At 41.2% G+C, this 20,231-nt stretch overlaps 1 protein-coding gene across 1 annotated transcript in view; it reads left to right on the forward strand.

Annotated features, from left to right (window-relative positions):
* Positions 1–20,231, forward strand: part of loxl2a (lysyl oxidase-like 2a) — a 111,328-nt gene that overhangs the window by 61,057 nt on the left and 30,040 nt on the right. The window contains exons 6-8 of the mRNA XM_034167060.1: positions 7,015–7,198; positions 13,945–14,096; positions 14,173–14,340. Coding sequence (XP_034022951.1) covers positions 7,015–7,198; positions 13,945–14,096; positions 14,173–14,340 — 504 coding nt within the window. The remainder of the gene's footprint in view (positions 1–7,014; positions 7,199–13,944; positions 14,097–14,172; positions 14,341–20,231) is intronic.

A 20,231-nucleotide genomic window follows, 5' to 3' on the forward strand; every position in this document is an offset into this window, starting at 1 on the left:
CTCAGTGCTGCTTTTGATACTGTTGACCATAAAATTTTATTACAGAGATTAGAGCATGCCATAGGTATTAAAGGCACTGCGCTGCGGTGGTTTGAATCATATTTATCTAATAGATTACAATTTGTTCATGTAAATGGGGAGTCTTCGTCACAGACTAAGGTTAATTATGGTGTTCCACAAGGTTCTGTGCTAGGACCAATTTTATTCACTTTATACATGCTTCCCTTAGGCAGTATTATTAGAAAGCATTGCTTAAATTTTCATTGTTATGCAGATGATACCCAGCTTTATCTATCCATGAAGCCAGAGGACACACACCAATTAGTTAAACTGCAGGAATGTCTTACAGACATAAAGACATGGATGACCTCTAATTTCCTGCTTTTAAATGGAGGCTTGGAGACAAGCTGACAAGAAAGACGTGGATACATACTTGACTGAAGGTGGACTGTGAAATGTGAACAGCAGTGGTGCCGGCAATGCGTTACTTACGAAATGGGGAACCATGAAACATTCCACCTGCTGTCGGGAGGGACACACGGTCGGACAGGCGTCCACAATACAGGCGTGCACGCTCATTTTTGTGCACATGAAAGTGCGAGCACATGGAAAGTCGTGCACACAGCAGCGGAGCAAAAAATTAATAAAACACAATTTATAATACTTAATTCCTGTTGTAAAGAGCAGATTTAGACTACACCTAGACATACACCAGGAGGTAATGAAATGACGTGGATTACTATTCTCTCTTTTATGTTTTACATGAATTACTTGATGCGCTCGTCTCATGAAGAGCCGGCTCCCGTATCATGAAAAGCCGGGCTCTCACGTCATGAGCACATCAGCCAGCATGGCGTATCCAGCGCGCAGTGATCTGCTCAAAATGTGATCTGTGTTTTAATTATTACAATGTGGGGAAATCCAGCCGTGACACGCACCTTGGGGGGGGTCCCATGGGGTGATTTCCTGCATGGCACGATATTCTGCAGCACTGCAGTGCACTGATGCAGCGGTCAGCTGAAGCCATATGTTTTAATTTATTCCCACGTGGGGACAGCATGCCGACATTCGCGCTTCACAGTACAGTCATGTGAGGTCGTATCCTACAAGCCACTACAGGTGTTTGCGAGCTGTGACTTGCGAGCACAGATATCTAAACAGCTGCATGTTGCAGGGGGACACGCCCACCTCTGTCAGTGGACCTCGCAGCTCACAGAACAAAAAGGCTCACTCTCTGTCGCTTTGTTCTGTGATTTTAATTTAATGTATGTATTATTATGTGTTTGTCCTGCATCTGTCTGATGTCTGTGTTTTTAATTTAACACCTTGCATGCACAGTCACGTCCAGCTGACAGTCCGCGGTCAGCTGACAGGTATTGTATGTCCACAGAAAAGTGTATGAGCAAAGCGATCACACAAGAATGAGTTCACGCCTTCACCCTTATTTGTTTTATTTAATCTCCACTCTTTCTGTCCATCATGTAAACTACAATTTACATGGTGGAAGTGACATGAGCCTGCTTGGCCGACTGTGCCGCACGCTCAGGCGCTGGCTGGTCCTCATGAGAGCGTACGTGCCCGCACACACATGTGCCCTGCATGTTCTCCAGCTGAGCTCCAGGACACAGCAGTTAGCTGTTCCAGCAGAGCACTGTGCTGGACAGCGACCGGACTCCAGGACCTTCAGCCACAGCTGACAATGTTGGATCCATGGTGTGTGTGTGTGTGTGTGTGTGTGTGTGTGTGTGTGTGTGTGTGTGTGTGTGTGTGTGTGTGTGTGTGTGTGTGTGTGTGTGGTGGTTGAGGGAAGGGCACTCCACAAGCCATTTGTGTTGGGGGGGGGGGGGGAACGACACACTACACACGCTGTTCATGTGTGTGTGTGGGGGGAGGGGGTTGGCACAGTTACACCTGTGTGTGTTGCTAGGTTACGCCACACCCATGTGGCAGTTAGACACTTTTCACAGACAGGTCGAATGTGGTCGCCTGCCGTCTACTCTCGTACCAGGAACACAAATAGCCTCTCTTTTTCTAAGTGTCCAGCGAGCAGTGTTGGATGTTCGTGTGTGACACCTGGAATTTTCTGATACCTGCTGATAGAGCAGGGGTGGGCAACCTGTTCCAGAAAGAGCCATGAGGGTGCAGGTTTTCTTTGCAGCCACTGACTCCACCAGGTGATTTTACTGATTAATATCACTTTGAGCAGATGGAATCAGTTAATCAGTGAAATCACCTGGTGGAGTCAGTGGCTGCAAAGAAAACCTGCACCCTCATGGCTCTTTCTGGAACAGGTTGCCTACCCCTGTGATAGAGGGATCAAATGAGCACGCGCAGGGCATTCGCTGTCTTTCGGCCACTTGTGTGCGCAAATGGTTGTAGCAACAGCTGTACGAGGTATTTGTGGTAGCTCTGATTTTTCACAAATGACATGGAATTCCTCCTTCTTGCACTAGTCAGCTTCAGTCATGTTATGTGTGAAGGGGCCCTTAGTTGCTCTAATCTGACCCCCTTTTCAATAACAAATAATCTTGCGTGTTAGTCTTTCCAAATCAGTAATCAGATTAAAGTGACTTCTCCAAGTTACTGTGTTACCATTATATTTGTATTTAGGTTGATCGCAGTATTAAAACCGGCCCGTGGGCAGGGGGAGGTCGGCATTTTCGTTGAACAGCCCACTTTCAGCGAGCACAGAGCTGTATCCACTGTGCAAAACAAAACAGTGTTCTCTCAAAGCGCGGTGATGCTCAGAGCTATGGTTTTTCAAAGATATTTTTCGCCTTTTTTCTTTAAAACTCGGTGCTGCTGGGCATCTGCTCACTAAAAACAGCTGATCTGCGTCACGTTATCAACAAAAACGACATGACGTAAAAAACGCTGATAAAACTTTATTACCTGCCAATCTGTTCGTGCTTTCTGCATAAATATACGTTATCCATGCTACTGCTCATACAGCGAACCAGGGGCGAATACATGCAGAAAGGGGGTGTGGGGGTGGCTCCCCACAACAGCCCTAGATTAAAGGTACACTTTTGAAGACATTTTTCTTACCATTACTACTAATAATACTATAATAACAACAATAATAATAATAATAATTTCAACAACTAAAATGTTTAGAAAGAATTTAATGGTTACATTTATAAACAATGTTGGTTATAAATTGTATGTTTTACCATTACAGTGCTGCCAACAGTTAAATATGAGGTCAAGAAAGATATCTTTATTTTATTTTTGTAAAACAAGTATTTATGTTCATTGAAGTCAAGGAAGGTTGACTATAAATCATGTTGACGTGGCAGGGGGGTGTTTTCAGCAGCTGCTGAAAGCAACTAATAAAGTAACTAGTAATCTAACTTAGTTACTTTTAAAACTGAGTAATCAGTAAAGTAACTAAGTTACTTTTTCAAGGAGGAACCAATAATCAGTAATTGCATTACTTTTTCAAAGTAACTGTGGCAACACTGGTGAACATGACGATAGATGCTCTGAATACGAACTAAACAAAAAGTAGGCAAATCACTTTCACTGATGAAAACAAGAATTAGGCACACAACATTCACCAGGGAGAACCAAAACATGCTGACAAAGGTAAACTGAAACAGGACCGAAATAGTGCGAGCAGTGATGAGACAACCCAAGACAGGTGCTGAAACTAATGCAGAACTCATAATCTGGCAAAATTATAAAACAAGAACACTAGGATCAAAAACATAAAACTAATCAAATACCACACAAATAACAGAAATACATTAAAAACCACAACCCAGAACATAGCAAATGTATATCATTTTACATGGTGCATTATGTATGATTTTTTTGTTTTTCCTCATGTAAAAGTTAGTTGAGTCTATAACATGCAAGTTGTGAACTTTGTGAGCAGATGGGTAAATAGGTGTAGTCTAAAAATAGTTTTTACAAGATCATGGAATTATGAGCTCGATTTGAGTTCTTATTCAAGTTAATGATGGTTAATGCAGCACAAACCAAATAAAACAAAATTATTTACATGTGAATTGAAACCTGTAGTTTGCATTGGCTCAGGCCAAGATGAAGCTGTGTGACCAAACAGAAGTTGAGCTGTCCAATGGGGCAAATGTGTTTGTGTCTTTGCGATGATGCGAAAGACGTAGTGTCTTATCATCACCTTAGTCTCTGTAACCTTGTTTGTATCTATATGTGCGTGTTAACAAGATAGAACGGCAAATCAGATATTGATCAAACTTGGCAGGTACATTGGGTTTGAGGATGGGAACTGATTTGATTTTGGTTGGTCAACGTTCAAGGTCAAAGTCAAATTTCCAGCCCAATGCTAATATATAGGAAAATGGCAAATGTTTGGGGAAATTAGTTCATTAATGTAATTGTTTCAAAGCACAAATAACATTATATCCTACCTGCCTGATACTTTGAAATATGGGTATGGTGCCACTGTGTTCTCTGAGCACTTTTGAGCTGTTTAAAACAACAAACAAACAAACAAACAAATATTTTGGTTGTTGTTGACATAAGTGCTTGCATTTAATTGAATTTTTTTGAATTTTTGAATTTATTAGACACCCATGCAACAAAATTTCACTCATATACAACACAAAACTCAAACGAAATAGTCAAAGAAAAAAGACAGTAAAAGAAAAATAAATAATGTACACAGTGCCTAAAGACGTAGGCAGAAGCAAAGCTTATCAACACCTACACCCCCCCCCCCCCCCCCCCATGAAATCAAATCAAACCAGGCATATGTGCCTGTTCATAAACATTCATTTCTAAACAAAATCTGAACAACAGCAGCTCATAATTACAATTAAAAGAAAACAAATATTTCACAACAGCTCCCAGTACAAGCTGGTTACCATCTATATATTTCAGTAGAAAAGGTTCAAGTATAACGCCTTCATACAACACAGCTCAACCACTTTCCTCTAATACATATTTGAAGAATACCATTTCTTTGTATAAATATTTGAACCGGTTGATATCTGGACATCGCTTGAGTTTCTCAGGTAGATTATTCCATTTTTTTAGGACCACAAGTGGAGACACAGAAGCATTTCCTGGTTGTCCCAGAGCCAGCAATTTTAAAATGATACAAACCCCTTAAATTATACATTCCTTCTCTTTGCGTAAAGTATTCTTGAATTCTAACTGGTAATTGCTTATTTTTCACTTTATATATCAATTGAACAGTCTTGAATGAAATCATATAAAGTATTATTATCTTCGATTTATTGAACAATGGATTGGTATGGTCCCAATACCCTGCATTGTGAATTATTCTTAATGCTCTTTTTTGAAGGATAAATAATGGTTGCACTGTAGTTGTATAGTTATTGCCCCACACTTCAGCACAGTACGTCAAGTGAGGTGTAATCAATGCACAGTACAGAATGTGTAGTGATTTGCCATCAAAAATGTGCTTTGCCTTATTTAATACTGCAATACTTTGGGGTGTTTTCTTTTGAATATGTTGAAAATGAGCTTTCCAGTTAATTCTATCACCAATAATCACACCTAACAACTTATTTTCTTTGACACATGCTATGTTTACCCCAAGTATATTTAACTGTATATGTACATCCTTTTGGTAATTTCCAAATAACATCATTTTAGTTTTAGACCAATTTAGTGACAATTTATTCATATCAAACCAACTCTTCAACTTTATCATTTCAGTTCTTAAATCAAATAATAACTGTTGCAAATTCTCTCCTGAAAAAAACAAGTTTGTGTCATCAGCAAAGAGAACTGCTTTAAACACATCCGAAACTTTACATAAATCATTGATATATAAAATAAATAATTTTGGTCCCAACACAGAGCTCTGGGGAACCCCTCAAACAATGTCCAGATATATAGAACAGCAGTCCCCAAATTCAACAAACTGCTTCCGGTTTTGTAAATCCAATTCAGAGCCACTCCTCTAATCCCATAGAGTTCCATCTTTTGAAATAATATGTTGTGATCAACTGTGTCGAAAGCCTTTCTTAGATCAATAAATAAACCAATTACTAATTCCCTTTGGTCCACATCTTTATTGATCTCTTCTATTACATCGAATAAAGCCAGTGCAGTGGACCTTTTCGCTCTGAACCCATATTGACTGTCGTCAAGCAAGTTGTGTCATTCAATAAATTTATCCAATCTGTTATTATAAAGTTTTTCCAATATCTTAGAAAACTGTGACAATAAAGACCAGTCTGTAGTTAGTAAAAAGATGTTTGTCACCAGATTTGAACAGAGGAATCACTTTTGCCACTTTCATACCATTTGGGACAATTCGTTTGAAATGGTTTATTTAATATATAAGTTAATGGTTTAGAGCTATATATAAGTTAATGGTTTGCCTTACTAAGGCCATATGTACATCATTATGATCAGTTGACTTTTTGCTTTTACATGTGCTGACTACCATAATAATTTCCCTTTCATCTGCTCGGCCAAGAAACATTGTGTATGGATTCTATCAATTAATTGCTGGTTTACCCATGTAGTGTGTGGAATGTCAGCTGCCAAATTTGGTCCGACATTAGCAAAAAATGTATTAAAACTATTCACCACTTGGTTCATGTCATATTCATCTTTGTTATTATAAGTAAAGTATGTTGGCTAGTTCTTTGCTTTGGATTTATTTGATAAAATACTATTCAATATTTTCCATGCTTCCTTTATGTTATTTTTATTATTGTTTAGTATTTTTCCAAAGTATGATTTTTTTACTGTTCTGCATAATGGTTGTTAATTTATTTTTATAGTGCTTATATTTAATCTCTGCCTCTCTTGATTTGCTTAATCTCTGACAGAGTGGTGTGTGCCATTTTTTTAAGCATGTTTAATGAAGGTTTTTGTTGAGTAGACACCATTTTTGTTGTTTTTTTTCTGAATCTACTGAACATATCTCACTGTGCCATTAGAGTTATGAATTCAATCAGTAAATTATGTTTTTTATCATGATTATCTACAAGAAAGATCCATGTAACATTTCATTTAATTTTAGTTTTTGGTGGTCTGTTCTGGCAGCAACCCCTGGTACGTTTAAGAGGCGGAGCTATGATAGGAGAAGGTCGTGTGGAGGTGTTGAAGAATGGTGAGTGGGGGACCGTATGCGATGACAACTGGAACATTCAAGCTGCCAGTGTCGTGTGTCGAGAGTTGGGGTTCGGCAGTGCTAAAGAAGCCCTGAACAATGCCAGACTGGGACAAGGTAGGAACAACACATCAGTCATCATCATCATTAGTGAATGTTCAGTCTTCACAATTGATGACATTTTAAATTTGAAACATTAAGTTAAGCACACTTTAATGCAACTCCTCAGCTATGAAAATAAAACTTCCATCTCTGCTTTATCTAAAGCCTTGGTCTTTCTACACTATAAAAAATGAACCACTGTCTCACCAAGAAAAATTGATGGAACAATTTGCATACATTTTTAAGTTAATTCAACTTAACTAAAGTTATTTCATCTTAACTAGAGACATCTTGTGCCATTAACTCAGTTGAAAGTTGAAATAACTAAGTTGAAATAACTTTAAAAAATCTATGAAAATTATTATATCAATTGCTGCTTATCTGGAATCAGGTCACGAGGGCAACAACTCCACGAGGGGACCCCAAACGTCCCTTTCCCGGGCCATATTTACCATCTCTGACTGGGAGATCCTGAGGTGTTCCCAGGCCAGTGTGGAGATACAATCTCTGTACCTAGTTCTGGGTCTTCATCAGGGTCTCTTCCCAGCTGGATGTGCCTGGAACACCTCCCTAGGGTAACTCCCAGAAGGCATCCTTACCAGATGCCTGAACCGCCTCAGCTGGCTTCTCTCAACGCAAAGGAGCACCAGCTCTACTCCGAGCTCCTCGTGAATGATTGAGCTTCTTACCCCATCTTTAAGGGAGACACCAGCCACCCTCCTGAGGAAACTCATTTCAACCACTTGTACCCACGATCTGGTTCTTTCAGTCATGAACCCAACCCTTGTGACCATAGATGAGAGTAGGAATGAAGATTGACCAGTAGATCTAGAGCTTCACCTTTCGGCTCATCTCTCTTTTCATCACGACAGAATGGTAAAGCGAATCCAATAATGTCGCTGCTGTGCCAATTCTCTGGTCAATCTTAAGCTCCATTGTCCCCTCACTTGTAAACAAGACCCAAAGATACATACAGTGGGGCAAATAAGTATTTGATCCACTGTCGATTATGCAAGTTTTCCCACCTACAAAGAATGGAGAAGTCTGTAACTTTTATCATAGGTACACTTCAACTGTGAGAGACAGAATCTAAAAAAAAAAAAAAAAAAAATCAGAAAAATCACATTGTATGATTTTTAAATAATTAAACGCATTTTGTTGCATGAAATAAGTATTTGATACAACAGGAAAACAGACCTTAATATTTGGTACAGAAATCTTTGTTTACAATTACAGAGGTCAGATGTTTCCTATAGTTCTTGACCAAGTTTTCACTCACTGCAGCAGAAATTTTGGTCCACTCATCCATACAGATCTTCTCCAGATCTTTCAGGTTTTGAGTTTCAGCTCCCTCCAAAGGTTTTCTGTTGATTTCAGGTCTGGAGACTCCAGAACCTTGAAATACTTCTTACATCCATCCTCCCTTCAATACGGTGCAGTTGTCCTGCCCCCTTTGCAGAAAAGCACCCCCAAAAATGATGTTTCCACCCCCATGCTTCACTGTTGGGACTGTGTTTTTAGGCTTCTTCTCATCCTCCAAACACGGCGAGTGGAGTTGATACCATAAAAGCTCTATTTTGGTCTCATCTGCCCACATGACCTTCTCCCATGCCTCCTCTGGATCATCCAGATGGTCATTGGTGAACTTCAAACAAGCCTGGACATATGCTGGCTTGAGCGGGGGGACCTTGCTGCCCTGCAGGATTTTAAACCATGACGGCGTAGTGTGTTACTAATGTAATCTTTGCGACTGTGGCCCCAGCTCTCTTCAGGTCATTAACCAGGTCCTCCTGTGTAGTTCTGGGCTTTCTCAGAATCATCTTTATCCCATGAGGAGAGATCTTGCATGGAGCCCCAGACCAAGGAAGACTGACAGTCATCTTGTGTTTCTTCCATTTTCTAATAATTACGCCAACAGTTGTTGTCTTCTCACCAAACTGCTTGCCTGTTGTCCTGTAGTCCATCCCAGCCGTGTGCAGGTCTACAATTTTGTCTCTGGTGTCCTTAGACAACTCTTGGGTCTTGGCCATGGTGGATAGGTTGGAGTGTGATTGATTGAGTGTGTGGACAGGTGTCTATTATACAGGTAACGAGTTCAAACAGGTGCAATTAATACAGGTAAAGAGTGCAGAATAGGAGGACGTCTTAAAGAAAAACTAACAGGTCTGTGAGAGACAGAATTCTTGCTGGTTGGTAGGTGATTAAATACTTACTTCATGCAATAAAATACAAATTAATTATTTAAAAATCATACAATGTGGCTTTCTGGATTTTTTTATTGTTTTTTTAGATTCTGTCTCTCACAGTTGAAGTGTACCTACAATAAAAATTACAGACCTCTCCATTCTTTGTAGGTGGGACAATGTGCAAAAACGACAGTGGAAATACTTATTGCCTCACTGTATACTCCTTCACTTGGGGCAAGACCTCATTCCCTACCCCAGAGTAGGCAATCCATCAGTTTCCTGCTGAGAACCATGGCCTCAGATTTAGAAGTACTGATCCTCAGTCGCTGTACACTCTGCTGCAAACTGACCCAGTGAGTGCTGGAGTCACAGGCCGATGATGCTAATAGGACCACATCATCTGCAAAAAGCAGTGATGACACCCTGAGGCCACCAAACTGAAGACCCTCCTCCTCTTATCTACACCTTGATATCCTGTCCATGAATATCACAAACAGCATTGGTGACAAGGCACAGCCCTGGCGAAGGCCAACCTCCACCAGAAACAAATCCGACTTATTGTCGAGGACCCAAACACAGCTCTCGCTTTATGTGTAAAGAGGTTGGATGGCCCTGAGAAGGGACCCACTCACTCCATACTCCCACAGCACCTCCCACAGTATCTCCTGGGGTACCCAATCATACACCTTGTGTCCACAAAACACATGTAGACTGGATGGGCATACTCCCAGGCACCCTTTAGGATCTTTGTGAGAGTAAACAGCTGGTCAGTATTGAAAAAGAACAGTCATCTGTTCCTGACTGTATGGAACAACACTTTGATGTTTATACCTTCACCCACACCCTGATTCTGCGAATTGCAATACTCCACAGTATTATCGGAATCATATGTCTGTGAAAACGCCTGCCCAGTGCACTATCCTCAGAGCAAAACAGAAGGCTGCTGTAAAATATTCCAGGAAATAAAAAGACTGTTTATGGCTTTCAGAAAAGAATTCTTTATTGGTGAGTTTGCTGGGTTATTTGAGGAATGTTTTTTCTGGATCTGCCAACTGGTTCCAAAAATGTAGGCTGCACATGCCATGCTGGAAAGAGTTGATGTTTGCTTCTGAAGTCACTGTAGTGGATGAGGCAGGAATGTGAAAAATTAAACAGTACACAGTAAATTTTGCTGAGTAAAATTTTCTGTCAGGATAACATTTGGTCCCAGTCTAAAATAGAGTAAAATACACTCTATTATAGAGTGAAATCAGCTCTAGCGTCTTGTCAAATCAAGTTTTTCTACTCCAATAAGAGTTGAGTTTACTCTATGATAGAGTTGATTTAGCACTGTGATAGAGGATATTTTACTCTATTTGGACTGGGACCAAATGTTGTCCCAGCAGAGTAAATTTTACTCTGCAAAATTTACTGTGTTCACATAATTGTCTCCAGGATTTGGAGGGGGACACGAAATACTCAGCACAATGCAAATAATTGCTGTTGGTTTGTGTGGAAACAGTATTATTCTTTTATATTCTCCATTTTAAGTGTCTGCTGACCATTGTTTGCCCTATCGTGATTTTCTGGCACTACATGCGTGCGTGGTAGCTCATGTTGGTTTCTTGTTTTTGGTCCTGTGAGTCTGTCCATCAGAGTGTGAACAAAATAACTTGAAGGGTTTTGATCCAATTTGGACCCAACTTTGTGGAATGTTTGTCGGTCAACCAAAGACAAAGTGATTTGTTTTTGAAATCAGTTAAAAATCAACGTCACACATACCAAAAACAAAATTATGAACAAATACACACACACACATGTATATACATAAGTAGTCTCAATGCGGCTGCACACACTTTTCCCAGCAGTTCTTCCATTGATGGAAGCATTCCTTGAAGCCCTCTTTTGGAATGGTGTCTAACTGGGCCGTGTGTTCTGCATGATGTGTTCTTGCGACTCACATAGAGTCTCTTTTAGTGGTTTTTTTTTATCTTGGATCTTAAATTCCTATCAAACACTGATATAAAGTCATCTATCATCTTTTTATTGACCACATTATCTTTCTAACCTTTGATGACCTTGAAAAGTCAAATTCAAGGTCCTTCGTGTTTACCTCAAACATTTTGGAGCCCGTATGGATGGTGGAAAAGCTGCGTGTTTGTCAAGGATAAAGTCTTTAAATTTTGGACTAAATTGATCAAATGTCAAGACCAGTAATAATACATTTTATTTATAGTGCCCTTTTCAAAGATCAAAGATCTCAAAGGGCTACAGGTTAAAAAGATAAAATAAAAGCAAAAAACAAGGCAAGCAGTCATATTTTAAAATGGAAAGAATTTAAAATAAACATCTAAGAGGAGGAACCATAAGTTTTATTAAAAAGAAATGTCTTTAGACTCCTTTTAAAACAGTCAGTGGATTGTGGTGCCCTCAAAGTGTCAGGGAGGGCATTCCACAGGCGTGAGGCAGCAGCACAGAAGACCCTATCTCCCATGGTCCTTAGCCTGGTTCTAGATGTGTGGAGGAGATTTATGTGAGTGGAGCGGGAGGAACGTGTTGTGTTTTGTGGGTTGAGGAGTTCTTTGAGGTGGGGGGCGGGGGGTGTCCATAGATGCATTGGTGTGTGAGGAGGAAGACCTTGTATTCCATCCTGGTGGAGACAGGAAGCCAATGGAATGAGTGGAGGATGGGGGCAATGTGCTCATGTTTACGCACTCTCATCAGGATCCTAGCTGCAGAGTTCTGGATGTATTGGAGCCTCTGCAGGTTCTTGCTAGGGATCCAGATGAGAAGTGCATTACAGTAGTCCAGTCTGGAGGAGATAAAGTTAAAGTCCGGAGGTGATAGAAGGAGGTCTCGCAGAGGTGGTTGATATGGGATTCAAAAGTGAGTCCATTTTCACACCAAGATTTGTGACTACTGATGAGAGAGGGATATTGGAGCTAGAGAAGATGATGCTGGTTATGGGTGATGATTTGGTCTGGTGAGGAGTGCCGACCAGGGTGGCTTCGGTTTTGGAGCTGTTGAGTTGGAGGAAGCTGTGCTCCATCCATACCTTTATCTCTTCCAGACAACCCAAACACAACCCTTATGGAATCACTGACTGACAAAGAATTAATTTGTATGAGTCTGAGTCAGACATGTAAGGTGCAGGTGTTGCATTCGCTGAGTGTCCCTTCTTATTTTGGATTTTCACTGACTGTCCTAAGAACTTAAAAATCAGTGGTGTGGTTCCTGTGACGTGTTCTCACTCTTGTCACTTTATATTCTCCAGTGGCTTCCAGTCCGTCTCAGTCTCAGGCTGCACTTGTACACCACTACAGTCATTCCTGCTCAGTCACATGAAGAGAAAACCAGTAAGGAGGAAATAGAGAATAGTTACACATTATTGTGGAAAGTCAGTTATGTTGGAGTGGGGGTTAAAAGGCCTCAAGTGTGTAGTTTGCATTTTATATTGATGAATGCTTATTTACTTTCTAGTGTGATCCAGAGGAATAGAAAATGTTACGTCTGTTTTTGGCCTATGACTTGAGGTTACTTGTGTTTACCCAGGAACCATTCAGAAAGATTCTGGGTTGTTTCCCAAAATTATTGTGTAATTCAGTCCAGAGTACAGCATGCTTCCTTCCTGAGTAGTAATAGCAGTTGTTGGCAGCTGTTTTTAAGCTCTGATTCTCATGTTCACTTCTGCTGAATTAAATTCCCAAATTCCCACTGCAGAGTATTCAGGACATTTTGTTATTTTGTTTGTGTGTGTATGTGTGTGTGTGTGTTCTGAACACAACTCAAGAATAATACATAAACCTTCAATGCCCCTTAAGGAGATGAGTTGAGATGAGCATATTAAATAGGATTAAATGATTTATCTTGTGAATATTATGGGCCCAATCTTGACGGTCTATCTTGCATTGTACACAGTGCATAGAGCACACTATGAAAAATACTTGCAGATAGATAGCGCACTATAACTAATTAGCGCGTTGCCCTTGGCGATCCATGGGCTCCAGATTGACCCAAAATACATAAACATACCAAACATCAAATGTCAGCTCTCCCCAGTTTCTCCATGATCGAAGTTACACACACTCAGACATACACAGAGGTCACTTGGCTTTTAATATATAGATGATTTACTGCCCCCTGCTGGAATGACATGTGAGTCCAGAATTTAATTATTAACATCTGTTGTTCACTGTTGTTACCTAATATCCCTAATTTCTCCAAAACTATTAGTCCTATCAACTTTCCGTTTTCGGGGCATTCGTCCTTGACCCAAAATACGTAAGTATACCAAACGGCAAATGTCAGCTCTCCCCAGTTTCTCCGTGATCAAAGACATATGCACGCACGCACACACACATACATGTACACAGAGGCCACTTGGCTTTTAATATATAGAAAAACAGTAGGCGATAGACACTCGATGCTTACACCACAAACACCGGGGACAGAGCTGTATGTTAGCTACACAGGTGTGATGACATTTTTTTGATATAATAATTACAGAGTGTGTCATTGAGCATACTTTTTGCTGAACATTTTTAATTATATTTTTTGGTTTCACACATTTGTGCCTGATGTCTTTCCTTTCTGTAGGCATTGGGCCAGTACACATGAATGAGGTGGAGTGCTCTGGTTTTGAGAAGTCACTCACTGAGTGTTACTTCAACCATGATGCTCTGAACTGTAACCATGAGGAAGACGCAGCAGTCAGGTGTAACGTTCCCGCCATGGGCTTCCACAACAAAGTGAGTAATGGCATCTCTAAAACACAGTTTTATTTGTTCAGCAGTGCAGGCAACTTCTGTATGTCTCTGTCCTCAGCTTCGGCTAAGTGGTGGCCGTAATCCCTATGAGGGTCGTGTGGAGGTCCTGGTGGAGAAAAATGGTACTTTGGTGTGGGGTGCGGTGTGCAGTGACAGCTGGGGAACCATGGAGGCCATAGTGGTATGCAGGCAGCTAGGCTTGGGCTTTGCTAGCCAAGCCTTCCAGGTAAAGTCTTGAAAATGGGTTATGCTTTTCTCAAGTCATAGTGATGATGAAGTTAGCTTTGCTGTACAGGTATCAAACACAAAGCCATTTTATTTATTTGTTTTAAATCATTAATACAGTAATGTTTGGTACTGTAGTGACTTTTGGTCATGCTGTGGAGCAGATTGTTCCATTTAGCTTAATTTTTATGAACTATGACCTCAATTTGACCTGAATTACTTTGACTTTCACCTAAATGAGTGACCTCTGGCTGACCTTGTGAGGGCAGTTCCAGAATCCAGCTAAGTGTGTGCCACATTTGGTTCAATTTGGTTTGAAAGTCAAATTCCTTGATATTGACCTTTGCCAAAATTCATTCTTTAAGGGAAGTATTCATTGACGTGCCAAGTTTGTTTGAAATCAGTAAAAGTACCTGGGAGGACTAGGAGAACAGACGGACAGGCAGATATCATCTTGACCCCAGTGATTGGCCTTTGGCTAATTTGTCTGGGCAATACTAGAATCCACCTCAATATGTGTGCCACAATTAGTGCACATTGGAATGAAAAACTTACATTTTGTCCTTTGACTCCAGTGGGTCTTAATCCCAGTGATCAAACTTTGGTAAATTTGATCTCGTCTGGGCAGTTTCAGAACCCACCTATATATGTGTATCAAATGTGGTGGACATCAGAGTGAAAATGTATATTATGACCATTGATCACATTGACTTCCAAAACAAACGCTTTAAGGACAATTCTAGGGTTGACCACCAACCACATAATAAGTTTGGAGATTGGCCAAAGGACCTGGGAGAAGTAGGGCAACAAAGAGACAAAGGTGCTCAAATTATAGTGTGATGTATTTGACCATAAATTGGCACTCGTTCAGTTTTTTCTCTTAACTGTGTGATATAAATTATGTGAAAATTCAATAAGGTATGTCTTCTAGAATACATTCCATTTCTAAGGTAGAACTCTACTCGTGTATACTAAGGTATATCTAAATATCCAAAAAAGGAAGAGTAGAATAGAGTAAAGTAGAGCATATAACATATATGCATGTGAAAAATAGTAGTTGCTATTTGTCTTTCAATTGCCCCTGGTTGTCCAGAGTCACTACAGAAGATCCAGCACAAAGCCACATTGGGATTTAGCACGTTTTACATGGGATGCCCTTCCTGATGCACCTCCAGTTTCACACGTAGAGACACACTTAAACCCTGGTGTTCCTAAAGCCCCGTTTACACATAGACGGTAAGAGCTCCCGGAAGTGTCCCGGAAGAGTTTTTGGCCGTCTTAAGGATCACACGCCGTTGTTAACGCCGGCACTAGGGGGCGTGGCTTAGTTCCGGCTTTACCGGGAATCGTCGAAAAAATTATTCAACATGTCGAATAATTCCGGGAGCGCTCCCGGAGAATTCGCGTGACAACAGAGACAACGCGAACAATGGCGTTTGATACTTTTTAATCGCCGTTTCATCCTGCCCCTTCCTGTTGTGCCGGAGTTTACACCGCCATAATTGGCGGCCGGCGTTGTATCCCTAATCAATGGCGTGTAAAACGGCGATAGAGCCCACATTGGTGTCCTCAAGGCCGTTTTAACCGGCGACAGAGGCAGACAAAATGGCGGCGCTAGCGGACAGTACGCCATTCTAAACGCCACCTCCCGGTTAATGGTGTTCCAAACGGCCGATAGGCGGTGGTCAATATAAAAACGCTAGCGCGCTGCATGCAGGCCTCTCACTCGTGGCCAGCTCCAGATAGTTTTGCAGAGAAGCTCCAGTATGCCTCCTAAGAAAATTGGCAGCGGCAAGGACTTACCAAGAGGTCTGGTTCAGAAGCAGAGGGTAGCCCTGTGGTGGAGACAGAGCAACACGTTGAGGAGGGGAAAAAGGAAAGAGAAGAAAAGGCTGAGTATCTCCCTCCCCCTGCAGTGACAGAGGCATGTATTCCTGCTGCTTCAGCCTATTATACTCTGGGGACAGTGCCTATATGCAAAAGTTCCTGGAGTAACGCAGGATTTGCCTGGATAAATCCAGCGGTACACAGGGCATTATCGGCGGCAGCAGAACACCGCCGTTCTCACGCGCGTCTTAACCTGCGATTGTAAAGGATAGAACTGGGTATTAACCCCCGTTGCCTGACGTGTGCCGGATGCTACGGCGTCAAAACGCAGCTTTATTCGACGGATTTAGCGGCGTTTTATTGGCGTATTTGCGGCTATTACGGCGGTCAAAACGCCGGCGAAATGCTCCGCCCCTTTCCACCGCGAAAATAGCCGGAACTACCGCGAACTTCGGTCTACGTACTACCCGCCGACAAAACCGTCTATGTGTAAACCATGCTTAAGTGGTCTCTCAGCCAAGTACTAATCAGGATCTACTTTGGTTCGTCCATGAGATCTGATGAGATCAGGTGTAAGCAGAGCAGAAGGCCCTGTTTTGTGAAGAATGGTAATCTTACCAAATTTTAATAAAAACGTCTTAATGCTTTTCTTGTATTAGCTAATGTATCAATTGTTTCTTCAATCAGTTTGTTTACAGGTTCTAAATAACTTTCATTGTTCTTCGGTGGTGGGGTGACACTTTTGTCTACCCTTACCAAAAAAGTAAGCTTAATGTTTATTTTATTAAATAAATGTAAGTAAATCTCACATTTATATCTTCGGTACACTTTATAGTATACTTGTAAATGTACTATTTCAATACTTCTTGGGACTAAATTAGCCTGATTTTGAGTTTACAAAAGTACACATTCAGAGGGTACTTACAAGTAGTAAATTTCAGTACACGCCTAGTTTTGTTTTTACAGTACAGGGTGCTTAAAGGTACTACTGTAGTTACACTTTTTAGTTTCTGAAAGTACGCTATGTAAGGGACTTTAATGACATTCTGGTCTGATTAACAGTTGATTCAGTAACCTTCTGGTTACTAGCCCACTTCCCTAACCCTTAGACCGTGAAGTCTAGCTTTACAACATATGATTTATGTGTTTACTGAAAACAATTGCTTCTTATAGTTCCAACTGTACTTGTTAGTATTCACCAATTAGAGAGATTCTTCTCAGTCTAGGCAAAGTATACAGATTTTATTAATTTATTTATTTTTGGTATGCGTTTTCCAATATAAAGAAAGCATACTTTAAGTATAAGTATATATCTAATAAATACATCAGTAAACTGAAAGTATACTTGTTTATTTTTAGATTAAAAGTGGTATACGGCTAATAAACTTGTATAAAATTGTTTTTAGTAAATGTACAACACACTTATGGGTGCAAGTGCATTTGCTGTTTAAAAGACGTGGGTGCTGGGTGTGAAAAAGACAACTACATCAGTTGGAAAATAGCAGTGACACTTGCTGTGTAGCAGGTGCTAAGATAGGCTGCTGAATGTTCTCAGAATGTTTCTGGCACAGTTTACAGAGCTGAGGCTAACTGTTAAAACTAAATTTCCTGTAGCTTAGGTTGAAAGGATGACTGCATCTGTGTCTGTAAGATGAAAGAAGACTCACCCCATTCGCTGCCACCACTCAGGTGCCCATGAGCAAGGCCATGACTCCGCATCTTCTCCACTGGAGCCACTGAGTGGCCAACAGATCAGTGTGTGGTTGTACTGAGCAGCCTCCAAGTGTGACTGTGAACGAACAGGGTGAGCCTGAAAAATACAGCACAGTAAATGAGTAAAGCCCCTTTCACACCGGGCTTGCATAGCGTTGCATTGTGCTGCGTATCTAGTACGCAGGAATGGCTGCGTAGCTGCGCGCAGGGAAAGAGAGAGAGAGAAAAAAAACCTTGCACGCATGGGGGAGAAGGTTGGCTCCATGACACTACAGACTGCCTGGACACGCAGATGGATTTGACACACTGGAAAAAGTCAGAATACATTATTTCCAGGAGTTAATGGACTTTATTAACGTGCCACAATTGTGAGAGAACTTAAGAAGGTGATCAACAATCATGTGCGCATTCTGTCCATGAGGAGTGGATGGTGGACATGTCCTATCGTTGGCGATCAGTCTGAGAGCAGGAGTTAATGGACTTTATTTAACTTGACACAATCTTGAGAGAACTTGGAGGTGAAAGAAAGCTGCAGAGCTGCAGCGCGATTGCGTGCGTCCGTCCGTGAAGAGTGGACATGGACATGTCCTCTGAACGTGGAAGCTTAGCCAGCTGCTTCTTCTTCCATGGTTTTGAAGCTTCACTGCCAGCAAAGTTCAGTGGGATGAATAAAATCTATTAATGGAGATGATGGTCTAGTGGTTAAAGTGTTGGGCTTGAGACCAGAGGATCCTCGGTTCAAATCCCAGCCCGACTGGAAAATCACTAAGGGCCCTTGGGCAAGGTCCTTAATCCCCTAGTTGCTCCCGGTGTGTCGTGAGTGCCTTGTATGGCAGCACCCTCACATGGGGGTGAATGTGAGGCATTATTTGTAAAGCGCTTTGAGCGTCTGATGCAGATGGAAAAGCGCTATATAAATGCAGTCCATTTACCATTTATCAATGCCAGTATGTACTGATTAAAAAAAAAAAAAAAACACGAAAAGGATTTTTCATCCCATTGCAGAGACTTGGTGTATAGTAGCGGAGTGTTGTGTAAACTTGCTTAAGAACTGCATACTTTCTATGTCCAGTGCTCTACGCCGAAAAAAAATTAAACTTGTTTAATTTCTGGCATCCGAATGGCATACCTCTTAGCATACTACTGTGTAGGGGAGCAAAAACTCGGCATAGAACTGCTTAAACTCAGCATAGAGCTGCTTAAACCCGACGTAGAGCTGCTTAAACTCAGCATAGAGCTGCAAAGCTCAGCGTAGTCGGTACGCCGCATTACGCAACTCTACGTTGGCCACGGTGTGAAAGGGGCTTAAGTAATAAATTTTGATTTTGCTGAAAGAGAAGCACACAAAATGATATGAGTCAAAATTTTCCAAAGTGCAACGTGGATGATACCTCAGACCGAGGGCACTGTTATGTTATCACAAACATCTGACTTACTGAATCCGTGTTCCATTGGCTGTGAGTGTAGATAACATAAAATCTGCAGCTGTGTGAGATGTCAGTGCAGCTATAAAAGCTTGTCTAATGTTTGCATGTCAGCAGAAGCTGTTAAGTTGCATTTTATGAATCATTAAGGAAAAAATAAACATGCCACTGCCTTAGAAACACCACATAGTGGAAACAGAAAGGTCACAGATGTTCATCACAGCCCTCTGAGGGAGGGAGGGGCTTACTTTGTGCTTGGTGACCCTCCTGCACGTTATCATTACCACGTGCACATCTCAGTGCTCTTTTACATTGAGACGTGACAAGATGCACTTTAAATATTCTGTGTAGGACTTGAAGCCAGTGTCTGTGGTTTTGCTTGGTGATATAAGTCTGGAAAGTATGTCTGGACGTGCTGTAACGGCAGGGGGTGGGGGGTTTATGAGTGGAATTTGGATTGGGTCTGGCAGAGGCAGTTTTATCAGCCTGAACTGTGTTTGGGGCAATTATGTACAACACAGTTGTAATGGAGCAGCACTTAAACATGTCATTGTGTGTTTGTGGTCACTGTGAACACTCACACTTGTGTCACGTCCAGTTCAGAGTTGTACAGTGGAGTCTGAAAATAAGGGTCTACTCATAATTACACAAAACAAGAATGCTGTGTCCAATAACCACCCATCACTTTGTCGCCACATACAATCATCATGTTTTAACACAAGAAACATGTCCACATCTTGTTACTGTAATAGTGAATCATTATTCACAGCTCTGTAATGTCTTTTAAATAGTTCTACAGACAAAACCCAGCACCCAGCAGAACACATGACAGCTTTAACTATCTGTGTGCCTCACACACCAACCAGAAAAACCCCCACAGCCATGAGAATTGTCTTTTTGCTCAGCTTCTTTGGAAGTTCATGGAAAC

Source organism: Thalassophryne amazonica, chromosome 3 (assembly GCF_902500255.1).
Source record: "Thalassophryne amazonica chromosome 3, fThaAma1.1, whole genome shotgun sequence".
Lineage (NCBI taxonomy): Eukaryota > Metazoa > Chordata > Actinopteri > Batrachoidiformes > Batrachoididae > Thalassophryne > Thalassophryne amazonica.